A 19,708-nucleotide genomic window follows, 5' to 3' on the forward strand; every position below is an offset into this window, starting at 1 on the left:
CGTGTTGGTTATACATTTGATTTATCCATGAGTATCAGCACTCCTTAAAGAATAGATCAAAACTACAAACTCTACATAGGACCGATAGAGCAGAATTATTCAAGTTCAATGAAATATTACAAAAAAAAGGCTTCCTTTTTAGGAAAACTCAGCTATGGTAAAAATATCTACTACAGTGCACTGCACTGTAATAAATATTCAACATAAATTAATAATTTACAAGTACCTGAGCAAGTATACAGAGCACCATAGCACAGCACAGCACCAAAGGCAGTAGCTCAGAATTCTTAAAAATAATGCTGTTTTAAACATTAAAAATTCTAAGTATTGTCATAAAAATGAACTCCAGCTGGAGTTTAAAGATAGTGCAAACTTCTGTCTTCACTTTTTAAAATAAAGGTGTCAGATTTTCTAGTCATTTCACATCAGCAGTGTTGCCGGACCTGGATACCTGTGGTGGCTGCTTAGGAGCAGGTCTGTTGGAAAGAAAGAAAATAACAAATTATTTTTTAAACTTTTGTTAGTTCTCACTGCCAGCATCATGCTTGAGTCATGAGGATGAATGGTAAAATCTCTTAGAGTTCTCCAACTTCAGACACCTAGCACGGGACTCTCATACTGGGAGGAGATCAGACAAGTTACTATATACACAAGTCTCACCAAGAAGGGTAAGTGCTACCAGCAGACTCTTTTTTTTTCACTTCAGGTGTTAATTGCTGCTCGGTCAGTGGGATAAACTAGCTCAGTGTTTCAGGTGTTGTTCTTTAAACTCTATTCCTTTGGATGTTCATCAGTTTTGTACCTGTTCAAAAATGCTACTTACTGTTGTAGAATAGCAGTTGGTTTCAAAAACTTGTAGTAGTCAGCTAGAAATATTATTACTTTCAGAATATCTTTCTAGAATGGGCAGCCAGGAGCTTAACCAAAAGTTCACTCTTGGACTCTTTTTGCTAGAAGAGTCAAGTTAGTTAGGAAACTAACTTGATTCTATTTTTATTTTTTCTGAGCAATTAAGTGCCTCACTAGTAGAATACCTGTAGCTTAAAATACCTTTATCTTCCTTGGAGCTCACTTTTAGCTTCACTCATAGGAAACTTAAGAATATTGCGTAAGGAAATATCATTAGCATTGGGCACAGTTATTTCACTTCCAGATTATTTTTTTCCAACATCCTTTTTTTTGAAGTGTACAATTTGTGTGCTTTCTGAACATTTTGTGTATTATTTTCAGATATAAAATGATGTTCCATTGTGAAATGCGTGAATGGAAAATTGCTTTTATCAGTGGTTGATCTTAACAGCATTCAGTTCTCAGCCTAATTCTGTAGGTGGTCCAAGTAGGAAATTTTTTGCCGCAAAAGCTTTGTCTCTTCTGAAATTGGCGCTTATTAAGGCCTTTCTTTTGCAAGGAATTGTATTTATTGGGCAGGTTTTGTAAATATACCGTCAGATTCTTACAGTCAAACCTTCATATGAAGTATAAATTCTCATACTTCTGTGGAAGTCGGTGCAGTTGTGCTGACGTACTCCCAGTGGGAATCGCTTGGATACTGTTATATAAGCAGATAGGAAATGGTTGTTGTGTAGCTCTCGACAATAGTTACAGCGGAGCGTAGTTACTCAGAGCATAGCGGATCTGCTCGAAGACATTTTAGACCTGTCATTGAACGAAGTACTGCAAGTGGGGGTTGGACTAGATGTCCTTTAAAGGTCCCTTCCAACCCAAACTATTCTACGATTTTATGAAATCAAGCCAGTTTGACCAGAACTAACCTTACGGGGGTAACGTGAGGCAGAGCTTTTGCGAGTCCAGGCGCTGCTGGGCATGCGCCGGTATAGCGCACTTTGGTCAGAGGGTCTGCTGGTAGAGGCTTCCGAGGAGGGTTTGGTTTGTGGTTTTCCTATTATAGAACATAAGGTCACATTAGTCTTTGGAACTGACATAACATACTTAACGTAGCAACAACTGAGATAGATAAACTGAAGATAAGTTCGGAGTACTTGTGACCAGATATATTTAAACAAGTAAGCCGTAGCTTACTTTTAAATAAACAGGCACTTATATTTTAAAACAAAGGTTTAATACTACATTTTAATGATTTTGCTTCTTTTGATTCTTTACGGTAGGAGTACTGGTTGCATCTATACTGGAGTTAATGATTAATTGGTGGTACATAAAAACAACACAGATTGAATACACAACATTGTAGAAGTAGTTACATAGAAAGATGGAAATACTAGAAATGACTTTAAAATGCAAATTCAGATGACCACAGAAACAAACTGCTCCAGTCCAGTTTGAATTGGTAGCATCTGTGGAGTCTTTTTTAGAGATGCTGCTGTGCTTTCATTCTGTGGAATTAGATGATTCATTAATAAAGAACAGAAGTCATCTGCTGTCAGGCATGAGCTAATGTCTCTTCTGTGTGGTCCTTGAAACACTGCAAACATGGTAACATGTCTATTTGTGGTCTTCATTATGAAGAACTGGGATAGATTAAGTGACTTGCTCAGGGCACACAAAAAATCTCCAATATATCAAAAAACTCACTTCGGATCCTTCTACTATCTGACCTGCACAGTCATGCTTTTTCTAAGTAAAATCTTTATTATTAGTTTGCCATGACTATCATTAGTAATGGTGACCAAAAATAAACAAGAAGAGCTTACAAGCATAATCTAGTTAAAGATCCCCTGAAAGATGTAATCAAAATATGATTTTGATTCAAGGCATGAATTGCTCATGAATAAAGCACAACTTTCATTATTCTTTTTTGAGCATGCCTTTGTTTTCTTACTTTCCATGGCAAATGTTTGCTCTTTCAGGAAGGAAATGCAGGCTGACTATCGGTAGGCATTTTGATAAGGAAGAAAATAGGGGAGCTTATGTAAACCTCATCTACCGTCATTTCAAATTTACCACAAACTACGTTTTAAAGCTGTATATAATATTCTTCCTCTTTTTCATTCCTAGCATAACATGTACTAGTTCTTGAGTGAATCAGAAATAGCAACATGAAAAAAATAAATTAACTTATTGTTATAGCCAAATCTCATAATCAGTATAGAAATTAGTCTTGACTGTCATCCAGAAGAACTAATAAACCAAGATAAACATATCTTGCTGTAAGAAGTTTGTCTGCGAGCTGTGTCTTTGGAGGTAAAAATAATTGCAACTATTCTCGAAATAATCAGGCCTGGAAAATGATAAAATAAACAGCATGCTGGTAAATGCTCTATGTAGCTTTATCTCATAGGGTTATCCTGTTGAAAGTCACAGAGTTTAATTAAACACTAGCAAAGGAAGTTCCTCAAAACATGATCATTTCCCATAATGCAGAACTAGAACCTTAAAACTATCAAGAGAAGAAATCTTTGGTTAAGAATTCCTGATGGTAAGTTTACTTTGTGCACTAAATTTCTTACACAATGAAATCTTCATGTGTGTCTTTTGAAGTGAAATACACCAGTTTGGTATTTGGTATGACACTTCTTAGGTAACTGAATAATCTCTACAGTAAAATATATATTTAAGTTGCTTCTGTAACAATTTTGTTAAAAGTCATAATGTTTATTACATGTGAGTGTAGATGCATCATCACCTCGACTGTGACGGCATTAAAAAAAGTAACAAACACACGAACATCAGCATTATAAAGACTGCAAACAACAAATGCATCTTTGAACACCATAAAGCCTTTATTCCCTTGACTGCCTTCAGAGACGTGGCCTTTTCCCTCAAGTACTTTTACATGATCGATCACATGAATTAGTCTGATCACATGAGCATTCAGTTGTTTGCTTGCTCGGTCCCTGACTGTTATTGCATGATTTGTATTTACTCTTCACTTGGCAGAATGCTTAGGCACCTTGGTTGGGAAGAGGAAGACATCCAGGCTCAGCAGTCTAGAGAAACAAAGGTCTGAAGAGCTTAAGAACTGATAGGGATGAATGAAAAAAAGGAAAGAACTGTCCTTGTTTATTTGTTTGTGTTTATTAGCTGTGTCCTATGTCTAATCACCACCTGCAACACCCGATAGTAGGGTAAGATTGACTTTCTGAGAAGCTCAGAGCAGCTAAGTGCTAAGGGGACCCTCTCAGTTGCTTTTGTCCCCCTCTTTTCGCAGGGGAAGCTAGCTGAAATGGCTAATCCGTATGTGCTGATCTAGAACAGTTCTTTAGCTGTGAAGCGAGCATCTTCTCACAGCTGAGCATTAAGGTAATCTCTGATGCCGAAGCCAAACATTCTTTAGGCCTTCTTATACCAGAAGAAACATTCACATGAGGAAGTATGTTGAAACAGCAATCATACTATAAATATAACTCCGATGGGTACATGAGCCCAACACCTGATTTTTTTTTCCCCAGAACTTGTAAAAATGTCATCCTTGAGTTAATATCCTTAAGGCGGAAGCAGCAAAGCGGCTTGACAAGAAAGTCTAATGTGGCAAGCTGGTAAGAAAGGGTAAAATAAATTAAAAAAAGAAAAAAAGAGAGGGAATTCAGATAAAAATGGAGATGGAGAATGTGTAATGGCTGAGATGAAGTAAAATGGAGGAGCACTTCATAGAAAGGAGATGCCCGCACTGGAAAATGCCACCAGGAAAATGTCCATCCTTAGAAGCAGAGGGAAAAAATATTTGAAGAAATAAATCCCCTCCCTTAAACTGATTACAGGATGTCTTTTATATTCTTTATGTGCCACAGGAGAATCCAAATTGATATAGCTTTGTATGTTAACATGTGTGGAAACTTGCTGCAGCCTTTGATGTCCTGGCAAGTCCATAGCACAGCTCCTAGTACCACCACGGCTGTGTTTCCCTGCCTCATCTCTCTCTCCTTTTTCCCAGCCCATTTTTTTTGACCCTATAGAGCTTCAGCTCTTCAATACAAAGAGTTTGCAGATGGATTTCTTTGTCTAGTTTTGTATCCACAACTTAGCATGTAATGCATTCAGTCTCCCTCTGCATTTGGGGAAGTCCTGTTTTGAATATTGTCATGCTCTCTTTTTACAGCTCTACTAGGAAAGAAAAACATAATTCTCCCATTGACCAGCTACAAAGACACCAGGTTCATGAAGCTTTAATTTTTTCCACTGTTTTTTTTTCACTGATTTTTAAATAAGCAACTGGAAGAAGGTTCTTGCCTGAAATACACTGAGTGAGAAGGAGTGTCTTCCTCGATTTATTTAAATGGGAACATAATTTGTGTTAGCCCCCTGTGTCTAAAGCCAGTCTGAGGTGTAATAGGAGAGGTATTCACAGGAATATGGAATTTTACAGGAATATTGTGGCAGAATGAGCAGGTGAGACCAGCTCGGTTTTACTAGGGGAAAAGTAAAAATACAAAGCTATATTTCTTGTAACAAGGATGACCTGTAAAATACGAGATTATTTTGGTAATAAGGTGATGACAGTATCAGAGGCAGAAACAGTATCGAAACCAAGTGGAAGTGATCAAATCTGAATGCATGGACTGAACCCACGGTTAGTATAAACCTGCACTCTTGCCTTGATTTCCGTGGTGCTGTGCTGATATATATTGACTGTGAATCTGGCCCGTAAATAAAGTATGTTTGCCTTGCAAGAGCATCTGAAAGAAGGAAAAGCTGTTTATCAGTCAAAAGATTGTTAAATATTAAACTTGACAACAGTTCATTTGCGAAGTGTTTTTTTGTTTGGATTTTTTTTGTTGTTGTGGTGGGGTTTTTTACTATTTTACTTACATCTGAGAGGAAATTTTATAGCAAAATAATAATCCCCTCATTGCTGTCTCAACAGCCACTAGAGGGGAAAAGAGTTGTCTTAGAGTCTACTTAGTATGTTGTGCCTCAGCTATCTGCTGCTCGAAGCCCGGAGGCAGCAGGAAAGTAGCTTGTGCTTAAATATACCTCTCAGAAGGGAGAAGCAGGAGGAGGCAGCTGTGAAGCCATAGAAACAGGGAATGGTTTCAGATACTCTTCAGCTCTATACAGCCGTACTGAGCATCTGGATGATATTATGGCTGTCGCAATGATTTTTAAAGTGCTTCCTCTTGATGACCTGATGGATGCACTTCCAAGAGAGTGCCGAAGCAATATATTAAGTGGTATCTATATAAACTAGACCAAAACTATTCTCAAGTTAATTTACTTCTTCCAAGCTTTGAAGGGAGTAAAATTGTTAACTTCAGAAGAAAACGTTTTTTTCCCATACAGTGTTTTCTGTGTCCCTAGGATATAAAAAGTAGCTATTTCTGACAATCTTGAATTGAGGTTATGGACATAATTTTGAAAGAAGCCACTCTTGCTTCTTCACTAGGTTGCCTTGAGTTGATCCCCTGTTTGTCTTCTGTTTTATGCAGCAACTGAAAATTGAAAACAGCGGAATTTTTTACTTGACGGAATAACCATCACAATTAATTTGAGCTGCCAAACTGAAAAGCTTTTTGGCAGTTTCAGATCTGTCAGTCTTTGGTAACGACAGTACTAGAGACCTGGTATTCTACTTTGCACTTTATGTGGGATTTGAAGGAGAGAGCACTTAGGAACTTAGGAACATGAATTGTAGTGGTGCATTGGGCTGCTTTGATGTGCGACGAAAGGCTGGAGCAGATACAGATGCACCATCAGAGTGAGAAATGGTTACTTTTTCTTGCAATGCTTTTTCTCCATCTGCCTTCTGCTAGTGGGAGACATTGTAAGCTTCTAAGCTGCTAGATAAGAAGAAATAGAAGAAATTTCTTCTTTTTTTGTTTTTAATGGAACCATTTGATTAAGAAACAGAAAAGCACTTGCACTTAAAATGTTAACTTTGACCACCATGAACTATGAAGAATGTTTTAAGGAATGCAAGGAAATAAACAACAAAACCATCGAAACTAAAGGCAAAAGCAACAAAAACCAATACTACTCCAAATCTCCTATAGAATTGATTTTAGAAAGAATCAGTATTTCCCATTCCCCTGAAAAGGAAAATAAATGACTAGCAAGATGGAAAAGGGAAGAAGAAAAATAATTTGAAAACAATTAATAAACTGGCCATACTTCTAAAAGTCAGTGTAATCTGAGTGATTCAATGTTCAGACTTAAGACAAAATTAAAACTAGATATACTTTTTCTGCTGTCATAACACATAAGCACGCTGCCATGGTAGCTCAGCACTGCCGCACATCTTTTTGTTTCTGCGTTATTTTTACAGCCACTTTTCAAAGCACCGCACTTCAGACACTGTTTCTCATAGCCATATCCTCCTATAAAGCACTGGTAACGTGTCTCAGAGCAGCTCCCAAGGTGTTCTGTCCTTGAACATCCAAGCTAGGTTCAGATAGGCACAGCCACTTCAGACACAGCTATCTGAGTATGGATTTGCAGTATGCGCATCCAAATCAATGTGATACTCATTTAAGATAGCTTGGTGATAATGACATTCACTTTATTTTACTCTTGTGCTATATCCAGAATAGCACAAACCAGACATAGCTGGGTGCCCCATTCCTTTGCTTAGACACAGTCACACTACAAATGCAACCAAAACAGAGAGGCTAGTGACAAGAAAAGGGACAATTTAATATAGACGACTACACAGACCTCTTCATCTACCCTGAATATTGCCTTGACATTCATCTTATTACCAAAAAAAGGCTTACCAGCTCTATTTAAACATTGCAATGAAAGGTACATCTACGTGAAATAGTGTGGGTAATTACTAGTCAGCTTTCAGTTCTGTGCTCTGGAAAAAAAACAGCAATTCATACACCCCTTGGCAGAACAGAAGCACGTCCAGCTAATACCTTTTGCTCTTGCGCAAGACATCTGCAACTTGACTTCCTAAACTGTATCACTGTATTTGGCACCTTGCTAACAAACCGTATGGTTTCCCCTCCGGCTGGGCAGCTGGCAAGATGAGCCTGTGTTTGCCTGTAATATGAAGCTTGTTTATACTGTTGTGTCTTTTGAGTGGTGAAGAGAGATTTCAGGACCCTAAATTTTAGGATCACAGCCTCAGCTGGCATAAACCAATGTATCTATCTATTCACACCGCATTTCTCAGCTTGTACGAAGTATAAAGGAAGCACTGTGGAAAAAGGCCAATATGAAAGGTGAGAAAACACTTCATTCCTCTTCACCACATGCAGATACTCGCACGCTAAATATTAAATAGAAGAGAAGCTTAAAAAAAATCAGCAGTTACCTGGGCAAACCGCAGCGAAGGGTTAGCCGGCAAGGGTCTTTCAGGCACAGCTTGGTGACATGGCAGCTGGGGAAGGGGTGGTAGGACTCGCTGCGGTGTTTTTAATTGTGGCAAATCGTGTGTCTTCACAGGGTTACTAATGTCAATGATCTGGTAGGGCAGCGGTCTTCTTGGACCATCCTTCTGTAAAAACAACCCCAACCAAAGCTTATAAACTTCAAGAGTTGAAAGAAGCATTGCTACTTTAAAATCTATGTTATTCGCTTGCTTTTCTCTTCTACTCTGTTTTCATCTACCTTCAACACCTCTGCAACCAGAGGAGGAATTAACAGGCTCCAGAGTCCTACTCAAGCACTAATCCTTCACCGTTCAGACGTAGTATTCTGTTGTAAGCCAGCTGGCTTCATCCTGGAGACTAAACTGTTTCTTTTCTGCACTTGACATTTCCACACCTCCACCTGTCTAAAGCTTGGAAGCCATAAATGTATTTTGAAGCCTGCATCTTCTCTGATATCACATATTGTTAGTTCTACGTGATATTAAGATCATGTAATAATTGTGTTATAGTAAGTTACTTAAATGAGATCCAAACTATATAATATGGGTTTTTTCCCCCCTTAAAAAAAAAAACAAACAAACAAACACACCAACCCACAGCTATTTAGGGACTCACTTTTTGTATGTTTTTATTTTGTGGCTTCATGATGAGATTTTTACTGAGAGATGTGGTATGAACATGATTAGGCTCAGATGAACTGGAAGGTCTTGCTGGACTCACAGACCTGCGATACAAACATATATTTATTGAACACAACGTTCTGCTTGCTAACATTGTTTTAAACAGTAGCCTCTTTTCAGAATGAGATTTTGCAAGGACTTTCTGTCTTTTTATAGTAAACAAGTAAAGTAAAAATCGTCTAGCGCTCCTGCAAGAATAAAAATAAATATTGATTTTTTGGAAACCAGTAGTCTGTTAAATTAGCTTCTGCAATCTGTGGAAATGCAGCGTTGTAACACCCAAGAGACTATTCTAATGAATCTAGCATTTAAACAGTAATGACCTCAAATATGAAAGTTTCAGCTCACTCGACTGAGTTTAAATAAAAGGCCATGCAATGTAATGAAACTATTTCAAGCAAATGAAAATAAAGGCAATACTTCCTTCACTTAATTTTTTATCACAAAAGAGGTATATAGTCAAACCAAAACCTACATTATTTACTGACATCAATAAAAAAATCAACTAAACCAGGAAAAACACCACTGCTAATACTTGGTGAATATTTTTGTTAAGGCTGGCTCTTTCTAACGTATTCACACTGTTCTGTGATGAATGCCAAGATGAGCGCTGCCATGTTTACGGCTACTTTCTACTAATATCTATTAGAGTATAATTAGGGAAAATGATCATACCTTAGTTTCTCTATTGTTGTCTTTTTACTTGTAAACAACCATCTCATGAAAGTTTTCCTTTTCAGGTACATGATTGATCCAGCAAAGATAAGGCACAGAATGGTTATCAACACGCCTACAGTTAAACTCTTATTATCTGCAATAAAACACATTGAGTTAACTTCTATCAAGAGCCATCTGAACTGAAATGAGTTGTGTATGTGGAGCAGGACACTGCTGCCTGGCCTGGGTTTCTAACTGCGTTCTTACTATGAATTAAAGACTAATAAGCTCTTATTTCTTCCAGCCTGATGCTTGAATTTGGGCCTATTTTAAAGTTATTTCTTTAACATTGGGGAAACACTGGCTAAAATATAATGTCGTTAAGTCCCTTCCAACTCTGCTATTTGATTCTAGTCAGATATCTGTGTCCAAACACGAACATCTCCATGCACGCTCTCTGCATCCATGTTCAGGTCCTGCTTAGGTTGTCACCTGCAAATGGGGCCATAAGGTGTACGGGCTGCCGGCCTCACCCAGACACCCCCAGGGTGATGGCTGTAGCAATGCCAACGGCACCTTCCTCACGGGCTGCCGGCTGCCAGGGTGGGAGGGAGACAGGGGCTGAGAGGGAGAGAAAAGGGACAGGGATGCCTAGATCCCGGTTTGGTAAAGTGCAAATTTGGGGATATTCTGTCCCTCAGACGTAAGCAGTAACCCTAGCTCCTTTATAACCAGATTTTAAGGGTTTCTTTGTGCTTTAACACTGGGCGAACAGTCTGAAATCTGGACTACTGTGGTCCAGCCCAGACGGCTGTCAGGTCAGATCGGAGGCAAGCGAGGCGCCGAAGGAAAGCCTTCGGCAGCGGTGCGGTGCGCTCTCTGCGGATGCTCTGCTTAGCAAGGGGCTGCAGCCTTCTGTACTCCTTCCAGTTTTTGGAGTGCTTTAAGCTGCTTTAAGTACCTTGCTGGGACCTGGGCGAGGCACAATGGTGAGGTGAACCCTGACTGGATGACTTGCAGCTGAAAGAAAGCCTTATTTTTAGGAAAAGGTAAGCAGCAGCTCTGATCGTTACGGATATCTGATTACCATCATTGCCTGGAGGACAGGATGCTGTGATTCTTCAAGACTGCTGACCTAAAAAACGCACACTCCCACAACAGGAGAAACATCTTTAATCTTTGCTCTGGTAACCTATCATCACTGTCTCGGTCTTATCCTGATGGATTTTCAGCCAGCTGGCTCTCATCTACTGGCCTAAGCTCACTCGGGTGCTGGGGAACAGAGTCAGCAACACAGACTGAGCAAACTACACGTGGGGCTTGATGGGGCATGACGTGCTGTGCTTTTTACCTCATAGCACTGCGGAATAATAAACCCCTCACCTTCTCTAAAAGATTAATAAAATTAATAAGCTAAGATTACGCCATTTAAATTAATTAACTTCTCTACTTAATAATTAAATATTTAAGGTTTCTTTATAAGAAAAATACGGTGTCAAACACATAGGTTTATTCTAAGTCAGCTGGGTAAAATCAATTACTAAATACTAATGAGACCATGTGCCTTGTTTGACTAAGATGAAAGTATTTTTTGAGCTAATCCTTCTGTAATTTGATTTAGAGATGTGCAAACTACTCAGATCATAATCCAAACAACCCCATCAACTGTTCATACTTAAATCCAAGTGTCAGCTATAGAAAATTAGGTCCTCTAGCAATTTCCATATTTATTTATTCCCGGTGTTAATGAATGTAGCGCTGTCTTTAGATAAAGATGGTGAAACTACCATACTATATTAAACTACTGTTAAAACAATTTTCTGTTAAATTGGAGTATTAGCTTCCAAAACACAAAATGCAAGAATTATCACACATGTCCTATATTTGTCTTCTTCAGCTAACGTTGTCTGAGTAGCACATTATTATAATATGTTTTGTAGCTCCCTAGATGCTTATCTTTCAGGTAAGCTGAAAAAGGATGTAATGCTTTAGAGCAAATCTTAAAAGAAAAGATTTAACACGCAAGTAATCACACTTGTTCAGTGCCTGCTTTGCTATCTTACAGAATGGTAGATATTAAAAAAAAAAAGATCTTTCAAAAGTGTAATTATAATGTGAAGCTTTGTCATGGAAATGACGATGATGTCATAAATCCAGTATTACAATCCACTGCAGGATCTGTCATGCAGAGAATACAATCCATTTTGGTTTTGAATAGCATTATCCATATGAAAACATGCGGATCATTTTCCAGCAAGTTTTAGTTTATATATGTATATGCAAGTAGACTGCTTGTCCTGTCACTTACTCAGACATAAATCAGAAACATCCCTGTGGAAGTCACTAAAATTACAGTACTCTGGAGGAAAATTGGCATGTGATGATTATAAAATCCTATAAAAGTTCACAATGTGTAGAAATAATTCCTTCTGAGGTTGGCCAAAGTTGAAGTAACATACTATAGCCAATGTTCTGCAGACTGAACTAGCGGAAATTGAAATACAAGTTACAGAAAATGCACATCTCCTACTACTATCCTATGTGAGGGCAACTTCTGGGAAATGTTTGGAAGCTATCTATAAAACATAGTTTTAGTCTGATACAGTCAGAAATCTGCTATTTTCCACAATACAAAAGAAGAACAATATCAAATATATTTCTGATTTTTGATTATGAAATAATTTTGCATTTATAATCATTGCAATATCCACTCTTCATTTGGCACATAATTATGGGAGCAGGTTGTGTGTACAATGAGGTATTTCTGTCCTGATGCACTCCGTGGAGAACACTGCAGCTTGGCATATCTCAAGGTGAATCCAAGAGTACTGCAACATTCATCTACCATGGCAACAGCATTAGCTCAAGTGTGGGAGTTAACTCCTCATCCTCAGTTTAAACGAATACCATTTTCTACTTATTGCACTAAGCTACTAAACTTGACCGAAAAAGAAAGGCAAAGGCAAAGAAAGGCAAAAGAACGAACCCTGCAGGACCACTGTGCCTTTAGTCACGCAAGAAAATTGATGCACTCAGCCTGCCTTGGTTTTGCTTCACTAGATTTTCAAGCCGGTGCCAATGCGTTTGGATTAAGCCATTTGTTTTACTGACTTATTTCCAAATCTTGCAAGCTCATTGCTTACAAGACACCGCTTTGTATTTCCACTCTTCATCACGGAAACAAAAGGTAAAGCATGAATTACTACTAACCTGCTTGCCTAATTGGCCCGCTGTCCATGCTGCCACCAAACCCTGGCTTGTCACAGTAGGGGGGGGCCCAGTCAGCCTCGCAGTGACAGTTCTTTTTATTGTTGCAGACCTGCAAAACAAGACAAATGACTTCACATGAAAAGGATTACCCTATACGTCTGAGAGCGGCAGTGGCTGATAAGGCCCCCGAATCTGAAAGAAACAAACCTTACAGAAGAGGGAGATGTACTGGTATCTGCCCATTCGCACCACTGCGTGGGCATCGAGCAACTCGGAATGCAAGACACCCCAGGGTGACGGGCATCCTAAAAAAGCATTATTTATTTGGCAGGTAATCGTTTGAGTTGCACCAGCTGACGACTTGAATAATATAAGGATAACCACACACCTCTTAACTCTTATTCTCTCTTTGCTTCCAGCAGCAACATTATCTGCTTTCTAACTTCTGCTCCTTCTGCCTTCGTAGCAACGAGAGTCTCTCTACACTGTACTGCTGCAAAGCTTTGTCAGCCCACTCGAACGCTCCTATCCAGCAAGGGCTTGCACCAGGCTGCATGCTGATTTTTGCCACTGCTCTGATCCCCCAGCTCTAAGATGGACCAGTTGCTGGAAGAACATGCGAAACTGGGAGTCAAGGCTGAGGAAAACCTCCCTTTGATACCTGCACTGCCTATACAGGTACAGTCCTCAGTGTTTTTAATCTGAGTTAGGGAACAACTAACAAGACCTGATTGACCAAATGCTCCCCTGCAGAATAAGAGCGCTCCAGAGGACAGGAGTCCATCATTAACATCAGCCTGTTCCTGCTGCACAGAGCAGAAGGAGCCGCTGGACTCATGGCCTTTTCCTCAGGGGGTCCCACAGTCCCAAACATCCATCAAAAGAAGGGCTGCTTTTTATTTCCTTTTGCTACCACCCAAGTAGCGGCTACGTGACTAATACAGAGACTGAAGTTCCATGCTGTATCGACAGAATACATGAGCTGAACAGCCCAAAAAATGAGTCGCAGAGATTGCACGTATATGCTCAAAATGATTTTTAAGGAAAATTGTTGGGTTTAGGGCTAATTGTCAATATGGCACTTAACTCTGTGCTAACAGTGATCATCACTGACCTACCACCACCATGGAGAAACTACACAATAGATTACTAAATGTGTTTCTGAGTAAGACACCAGGTAGTTCACAGGAGTTCACAAATACGCATTTTTCTGGCAAGGTCAGCTGGCAGGCTCTCAGAAAGACTACACTGGCTGTGTCTGCAGAGTGCTAAAATATCACTCACATAGCTTACACTGGCTACGGTCATGTAAAATGCAAAAAAAGGAGGAAGATTTACTTTTCAAAGCCAACAAGATAATTAAAAATATAATTTGTTAAGCATTATTTTTAAAATTAAAGCACTACAGGAGTTCCCATCTACAATTCCACGCGGTCATTTTTTGCTACTCGGGAGCCGAGCAGAGGTTCTCGGTCGTACAGACATAAAGGTGCTAGTCTGAGCTGCTGCTCATTCCAGCACAAGGGTTACAGGCAGCACCATCAGCACTGCACGGTTTTTCAAATGTGGGATGATGATAAACTAAATGAAATTAAAATCCCTTCTCAGGAGAGGATCGAGAATTTCCTATGGCTCTTCCAATGTGGTTGCCACAGCTTTTCGCAGAAACAGATCATCAGCAAATCAAGGTTAATAAGGCATAGCTCAACAAAATTAACATTTTCATAACACAAACTAGGTTTCAAAACACTTTGATATTATTAACTGATAACATCAGCTTTTTCATCCTGCACCACTTTCATACCATGGAACTCATCAATATGGTTGTACTTTAATACTTTTGGAAATGTTACTCCATTTGAATCTCATATTTTAACTTCTCTGTATCCACATAGAAACTGTATTTTTTTAATATTAATGGGAATTCTTCATGAAGGAAGGTTAGACTTAAAATTGCTTTGAAGATGACAAAATTCCTTTTTATCACAGACCATTAATTAAGAACGAGATAATTACTACCTGATAAATATTTCTTTGTTAAAGAAAAATAATTTCATTGCTTGCAGTTCATACAAGGGACACTGAAAATGGAAATACATAATAAAAAACTATTGCAGTGACTTTGACTGATGTATTACAAACAATCATAGATCCCAAAGCTATTACATAAAATGATTTCTTGTCAGCGTTTATTGACTGATTATAAAAAACCTGTTCCTATAATGCTTACTCCACGTCCATGGCACTTTGTTGCACATTTATGTACACCAAACACACTCGTATTCTGGCACTGGCGATTAAGGCAAATCTGCAAAATAAGAGAAAAGGAGTTTTAATAGGGACAGAACTGCTGGTGCTCACAAAGCATCATGTCCCTCTCCAGCTCTCTGTACATCTCCTCGTCCATCAGTGCTTCTTTTAGCAGTTAAAGATTTCCCAATACACATGCTGCATTGACAACGTTACATTGACAAAAAGATAAGGACACCAGAAGGAGGGGTCCTTGTCTTCTTATGCTTTTGGAAAAGTCTTCTAGGTCCAAATCTGTGGACGCTGAATACCGCTCTCAGTCTGCATCCTGACCAATACTAAATTTCAGACATAGTTCATATTTGGTTGATATGCTGAGCTTGTGTAAATAAACACTCACAGTTTCACTGAAGTGGAACTAGTGGTGAGCCGCTGGGGTTTGGGGTTTTTTAAAGTGAATTTAAAAAACAGTAATTTGCATTTTTTCAGGACTAGGAATTCGTTGAGCAGGATTCTTTCATGTATCCGATCTGGCTGCATGCATGTCTTCACAGCAGCAGATGATTCCTCAAGGAAAGGTTCAGCTTCCCTCGTGGTGTAAATTAGCATAGTTCTGTTTATATCAATAGCGCAATACTTACTCGTGGTAGTACAGAACTTGGACCCAGGACAGCCTGAATATTTAGCTGAGGTCATTGATATATATGGGCTCATCACTGCTCTTCAGCAAAACTGAGACCTTTCTAAGAGTTTTCCCAAGCTAAACAGTTTTTTGGTGTCAAATAAAACCCAACCATATTTAAAGTATAATAATAATCTTACAGGAAATGGAAGTAAACAAATAGCATATGCAAAGTGATAAGATTCAAATTTTTTTGTTTTCCAGTCATTACGGGTAAACTTTACTCTGCCAATATAACTGAAAATTGAGGTAAAGCAAAATTAGTACCATTTAATAATACCATCAAACAGTCAAATGACTGATGAAGATGTCAGTAATGAGAAGTTATCCTACTCAAAACTGAAAAAAGAAGAAACGAGGACTGGAATAACTGTTACTATGCTATGATTAAAAAAGAAAAAAGTCACCGCACAGTTTTGTTCATGTTTAACTGCAGTTCAGTTCAGTAGTACTAAAAGTCAGTCACAATAATTAACATTAAGCAGGGGATAGTGTTGAAGGAGACGACAGGGATGCTTAATCAGGGCATTTATCCCCTGGGGAGAAGGAAAAATGGGAGGGAAATTAGAGTGAATTGGCATCAACATGCACACATGTAGAGAATATGGTCTGATTACAGCAGTATTCACAATTCAAATATTCATAGTGCAGTAGCACACAGAATTTTGATCACATTAAAATGGCTGCATTTCAAATTGTGTATCTTCAGTTTAGAAAACTCAAGAATATTTAAATTCGTATTCTTAATCCATAATACAAATGCACTAATGTCCTCAAAGTAAAACATACAATTTTGTAAGTATTAGCCTCTGTATTCTATAGTGTGTATGTGTATGATTAGATAGATTAGAAAGATTAAATACTCATTAGTAAAACATAATGGGGTGCTTTCCCAGAGTTGAATTTTCTTTGAAAACACATTTTATAACAGATTGACTTAGAAATGTTGTAAGGGTTGTTTTCCTGTAACAGAACTGTAATTTCATTAGGGACATACTTTAAACCTGTTCCCAATGCAGTGTGATAATCCAACATAATTCAAAAGCATTCAGAAATTCAGAGGCTTATTTGAATTTACCACAAATTATCGTAGCACTTTTTTTTTTTTTTTTTTTTTTTTACCCACTGAGGGCATGGAAACCTTCTTCATTTCATTAGTTCTTGGACTCCTTTCCATTGCTCCCCCCTGTAAACTCATGGCTGTCTCCCAGCTTTCTCTGTTCCTTTTCTCACAAAAGAAAACCTAAGAATGAGACAGCCATATGAAATTTGGACTACATTCACATCAGATACTTCACAAAGTCTGCAAAATACGATTGCAAAAATCAGTTTTGGTGGCTGAACATCAATGGGTTTATATTTTTGTAATGGTGCATAGAGAGGTAGCTTTTCCTGCAAGAAAAAAAACGGAGGGGGAGCAATAATCACCAGATTTAATATGTTTTGAATCTAAAGTGAAGTTAATGACAATTTTGCAATGCCATAGACACTGGGAAAGTGAACACATTGAACTCAGACATTCATTAATAATCCTGTAATGCACTTTGCTGTACTTATTTTGCAGAAGACCCCTAGCCTACATGGACAGATGCTTGGGACTGTCCTCAGAAAATCAGTTATAAACTTAAGCAACTTGCACTGTATCTGCAAATCTGTAATCCAGAATAGCGGCCAAAAGAAGAAGGGAGTAAAAACGTGACTCAGTGTGAGCAGGAGAAACAATTCTTTTGTGGGGAGAAAAAATAATCCCAAAGCAAAAACCAGTGAGTTTAGCACAGAACACTTTGCAGCGTGAGGATAGCGATGTTCTCCTTGTTTGGGAGTATTTCAGAGCCTTACTTTTCCATCTTCACACTTGGTTCCCGACAGCACAAGACCAGGATCAGGCATATCATCACCCAAATACACGTGGGTACCACGACACAGAATCTTGCCGCCTTCCTGAAGTGGGATATTAGTTTCTATGGAAACAGCATTGGTACCAATCACCGGCCGATTCGCTCCCCCTTGACACTGAATTTTTCCACATTTAGCGTCTCTGAAGGAAATAAACACAACCAAAAATTAGTTAAATAATTTTAAACGCTATAAGCTCCCTCCCACCACCAAGCATCTGTTCCTGTGTAGGCAGGGAGAGACCTTACCTGGGTTCACATTTAGCAAAGGAGCTCTTGGAGTCTTTGCCACAGTTGCCGTAAGGATCACCTGCAGAATTGACTCTCTCAAAGCAGATCCCAGGAGCAGGTTTCGCACCTGAAACAAAACCTAATCAGAACTTTCATCTCACACAAGGTGTTTTTAACAATTTTCTTTGAGCTCTGCCGATGCTTGAGGGGGAGGTAAGATGTGATCTGCATATTGAGGAAGCACAACAAAACAGTTGTGCTGGATCAGCCTGCTAATTGAAGAGCCTGAATGTGTGGGTTTTCCACTGTCATTTGTCTCACTTGGCAATGCTGAGCAATAGACAATGCAGAACTCATTCTCTTTCAGAATTTCTCTAGATGATATCCCTCTTGTGAATCCTCCCAGGACACAAAAACTTTTAGCAAATGCCAAATTTAGTCTGGTAAAGAAAGACAAAGGCCAGCTGGTAAGTTAACTCCCTTCTTTTTACAGGAATCCACGTGATTCTAGCGAGACCTCAAGAGCTGAAACCAAAGAAAATACTTTTCAAGAAAGGCCTTTTTAAGTGCAATTCAGAACAACAAGAAACCAGAAAAAATCCAGTTGCGAACTAGAGTGCTATGTGTCTAAAAACACAACCACATGAGATGGCAGAGAGAATACGCTGCTGTTAGCTCAAGCTAATGTACTGGAGAGAGGAAGGGAACCCATCCTCACCTTAATCCTCAGTAAATCCACTCCTGAGAGGAAAGACTGACTTCAAAGAAGGGTTGTTTCTACCATGGTGGTAGAAGTAGGAATCTGGGAAGACAGGCAGCATCTGGTTCTTATCTGCTGTAGTCTTTTATGATGGAGACACATCCTAACGGAAAAGGAACTTCCCTAGTGGGAGTAGTACCGGAAATATTTGTGCAGACAGATTACTCATCCCTACCGTTTTAGAAGTTAAAAGGTACTATTGGGTACATTTGTTCTAATGTCTTATACAGTCAATCTCCTGTCCACTTTTCTCCAAATTATGACCAACTATTGAATATCTTCTAGGGGAAGATACATGTGTTCATCTGAAATGTCTAAGAGGTGGAGGCTCTACTTCCCTGGTTTGATTGTTGCAACAATTAATTAGTCCATGTATTAGAATTTTACCTCTTTGTTCTATTGTGAAGTGTGGATTTTATTTCCAGCCTGTAAGTGCTGCCCCTTGCAAGATTAAGAGGCCCTTTACTAGGACCTTTTACTACCCTGTATTTTCTTTCCGTGAAGACACCTAATAGCACAACCAAGTCATTGCCAGCATTTTAACTACTCCAATACGCAGACTTCCTTTGAGGAGACAAGGTAGTAAGGAGACACACTGGCTAAAATTCTTAACAGATATCTGCTAGATACATTTTTGTACTTTTGATAGATCAGCCAAACTAAAACAAAAATAACTGGCGACAAATGATGTGACAGCCTAAAGGCTGAGAATACACCATTTCTACAGGGTTCCCTGGTCTTTAACAGAGACAGAACATGAGTTAATGTTACATTTTTCAAATGTTTTGAGCCACTTCCAAGTGTGTATGCCTCTAACTGTGGGTAAAACATATCATTTATTTAAACCATCCCGAAGATTTCATTTGAAAGCCTTCAAAGGGGAAGAAGGTTTTTTTAAAAAAAGAGTCAAATTCCTGGAGAAGAAAATAAAAATATGATTGTAAAACTTCCAGTTAGTGTGGATCTTTTCACTTAATCAGAGATTAAAGCCTCAATTAATTATCTGCATTTCACAGTCAGAAGCTTGACTAATACTATATACTGCTGAACAGCAATCTAATGCTATTAAGGACAAATATTAAAACTTGGAGAGGCTTAAGATGGCAGCCTCTTTC

General features: G+C 38.8%; 1 protein-coding gene across 1 annotated transcript in view; it reads right to left on the reverse strand.

The window, feature by feature from the left end:
- Positions 1-415: 415 nt before the first annotated feature.
- Positions 416-19,708, reverse strand: part of ADAM12 (ADAM metallopeptidase domain 12) — a gene marked incomplete at its 5' end in the record, with an annotated part of 31,155 nt that continues 11,862 nt past the window's right edge. Inside the window, 9 exons of the mRNA XM_010296130.1 lie at positions 416-476; positions 1,773-1,900; positions 8,171-8,353; positions 8,844-8,952; positions 9,584-9,719; positions 12,776-12,884; positions 15,006-15,083; positions 17,547-17,745; positions 17,852-17,960. Coding sequence (XP_010294432.1) covers positions 416-476; positions 1,773-1,900; positions 8,171-8,353; positions 8,844-8,952; positions 9,584-9,719; positions 12,776-12,884; positions 15,006-15,083; positions 17,547-17,745; positions 17,852-17,960 — 1,112 coding nt within the window. The remainder of the gene's footprint in view (positions 477-1,772; positions 1,901-8,170; positions 8,354-8,843; positions 8,953-9,583; positions 9,720-12,775; positions 12,885-15,005; positions 15,084-17,546; positions 17,746-17,851; positions 17,961-19,708) is intronic.

Source organism: Phaethon lepturus, unplaced genomic scaffold (assembly GCF_000687285.1).
Source record: "Phaethon lepturus isolate BGI_N335 unplaced genomic scaffold, ASM68728v1 scaffold57041, whole genome shotgun sequence".
In the NCBI taxonomy this organism is placed as follows: Eukaryota; Metazoa; Chordata; class Aves; order Phaethontiformes; family Phaethontidae; genus Phaethon; species Phaethon lepturus.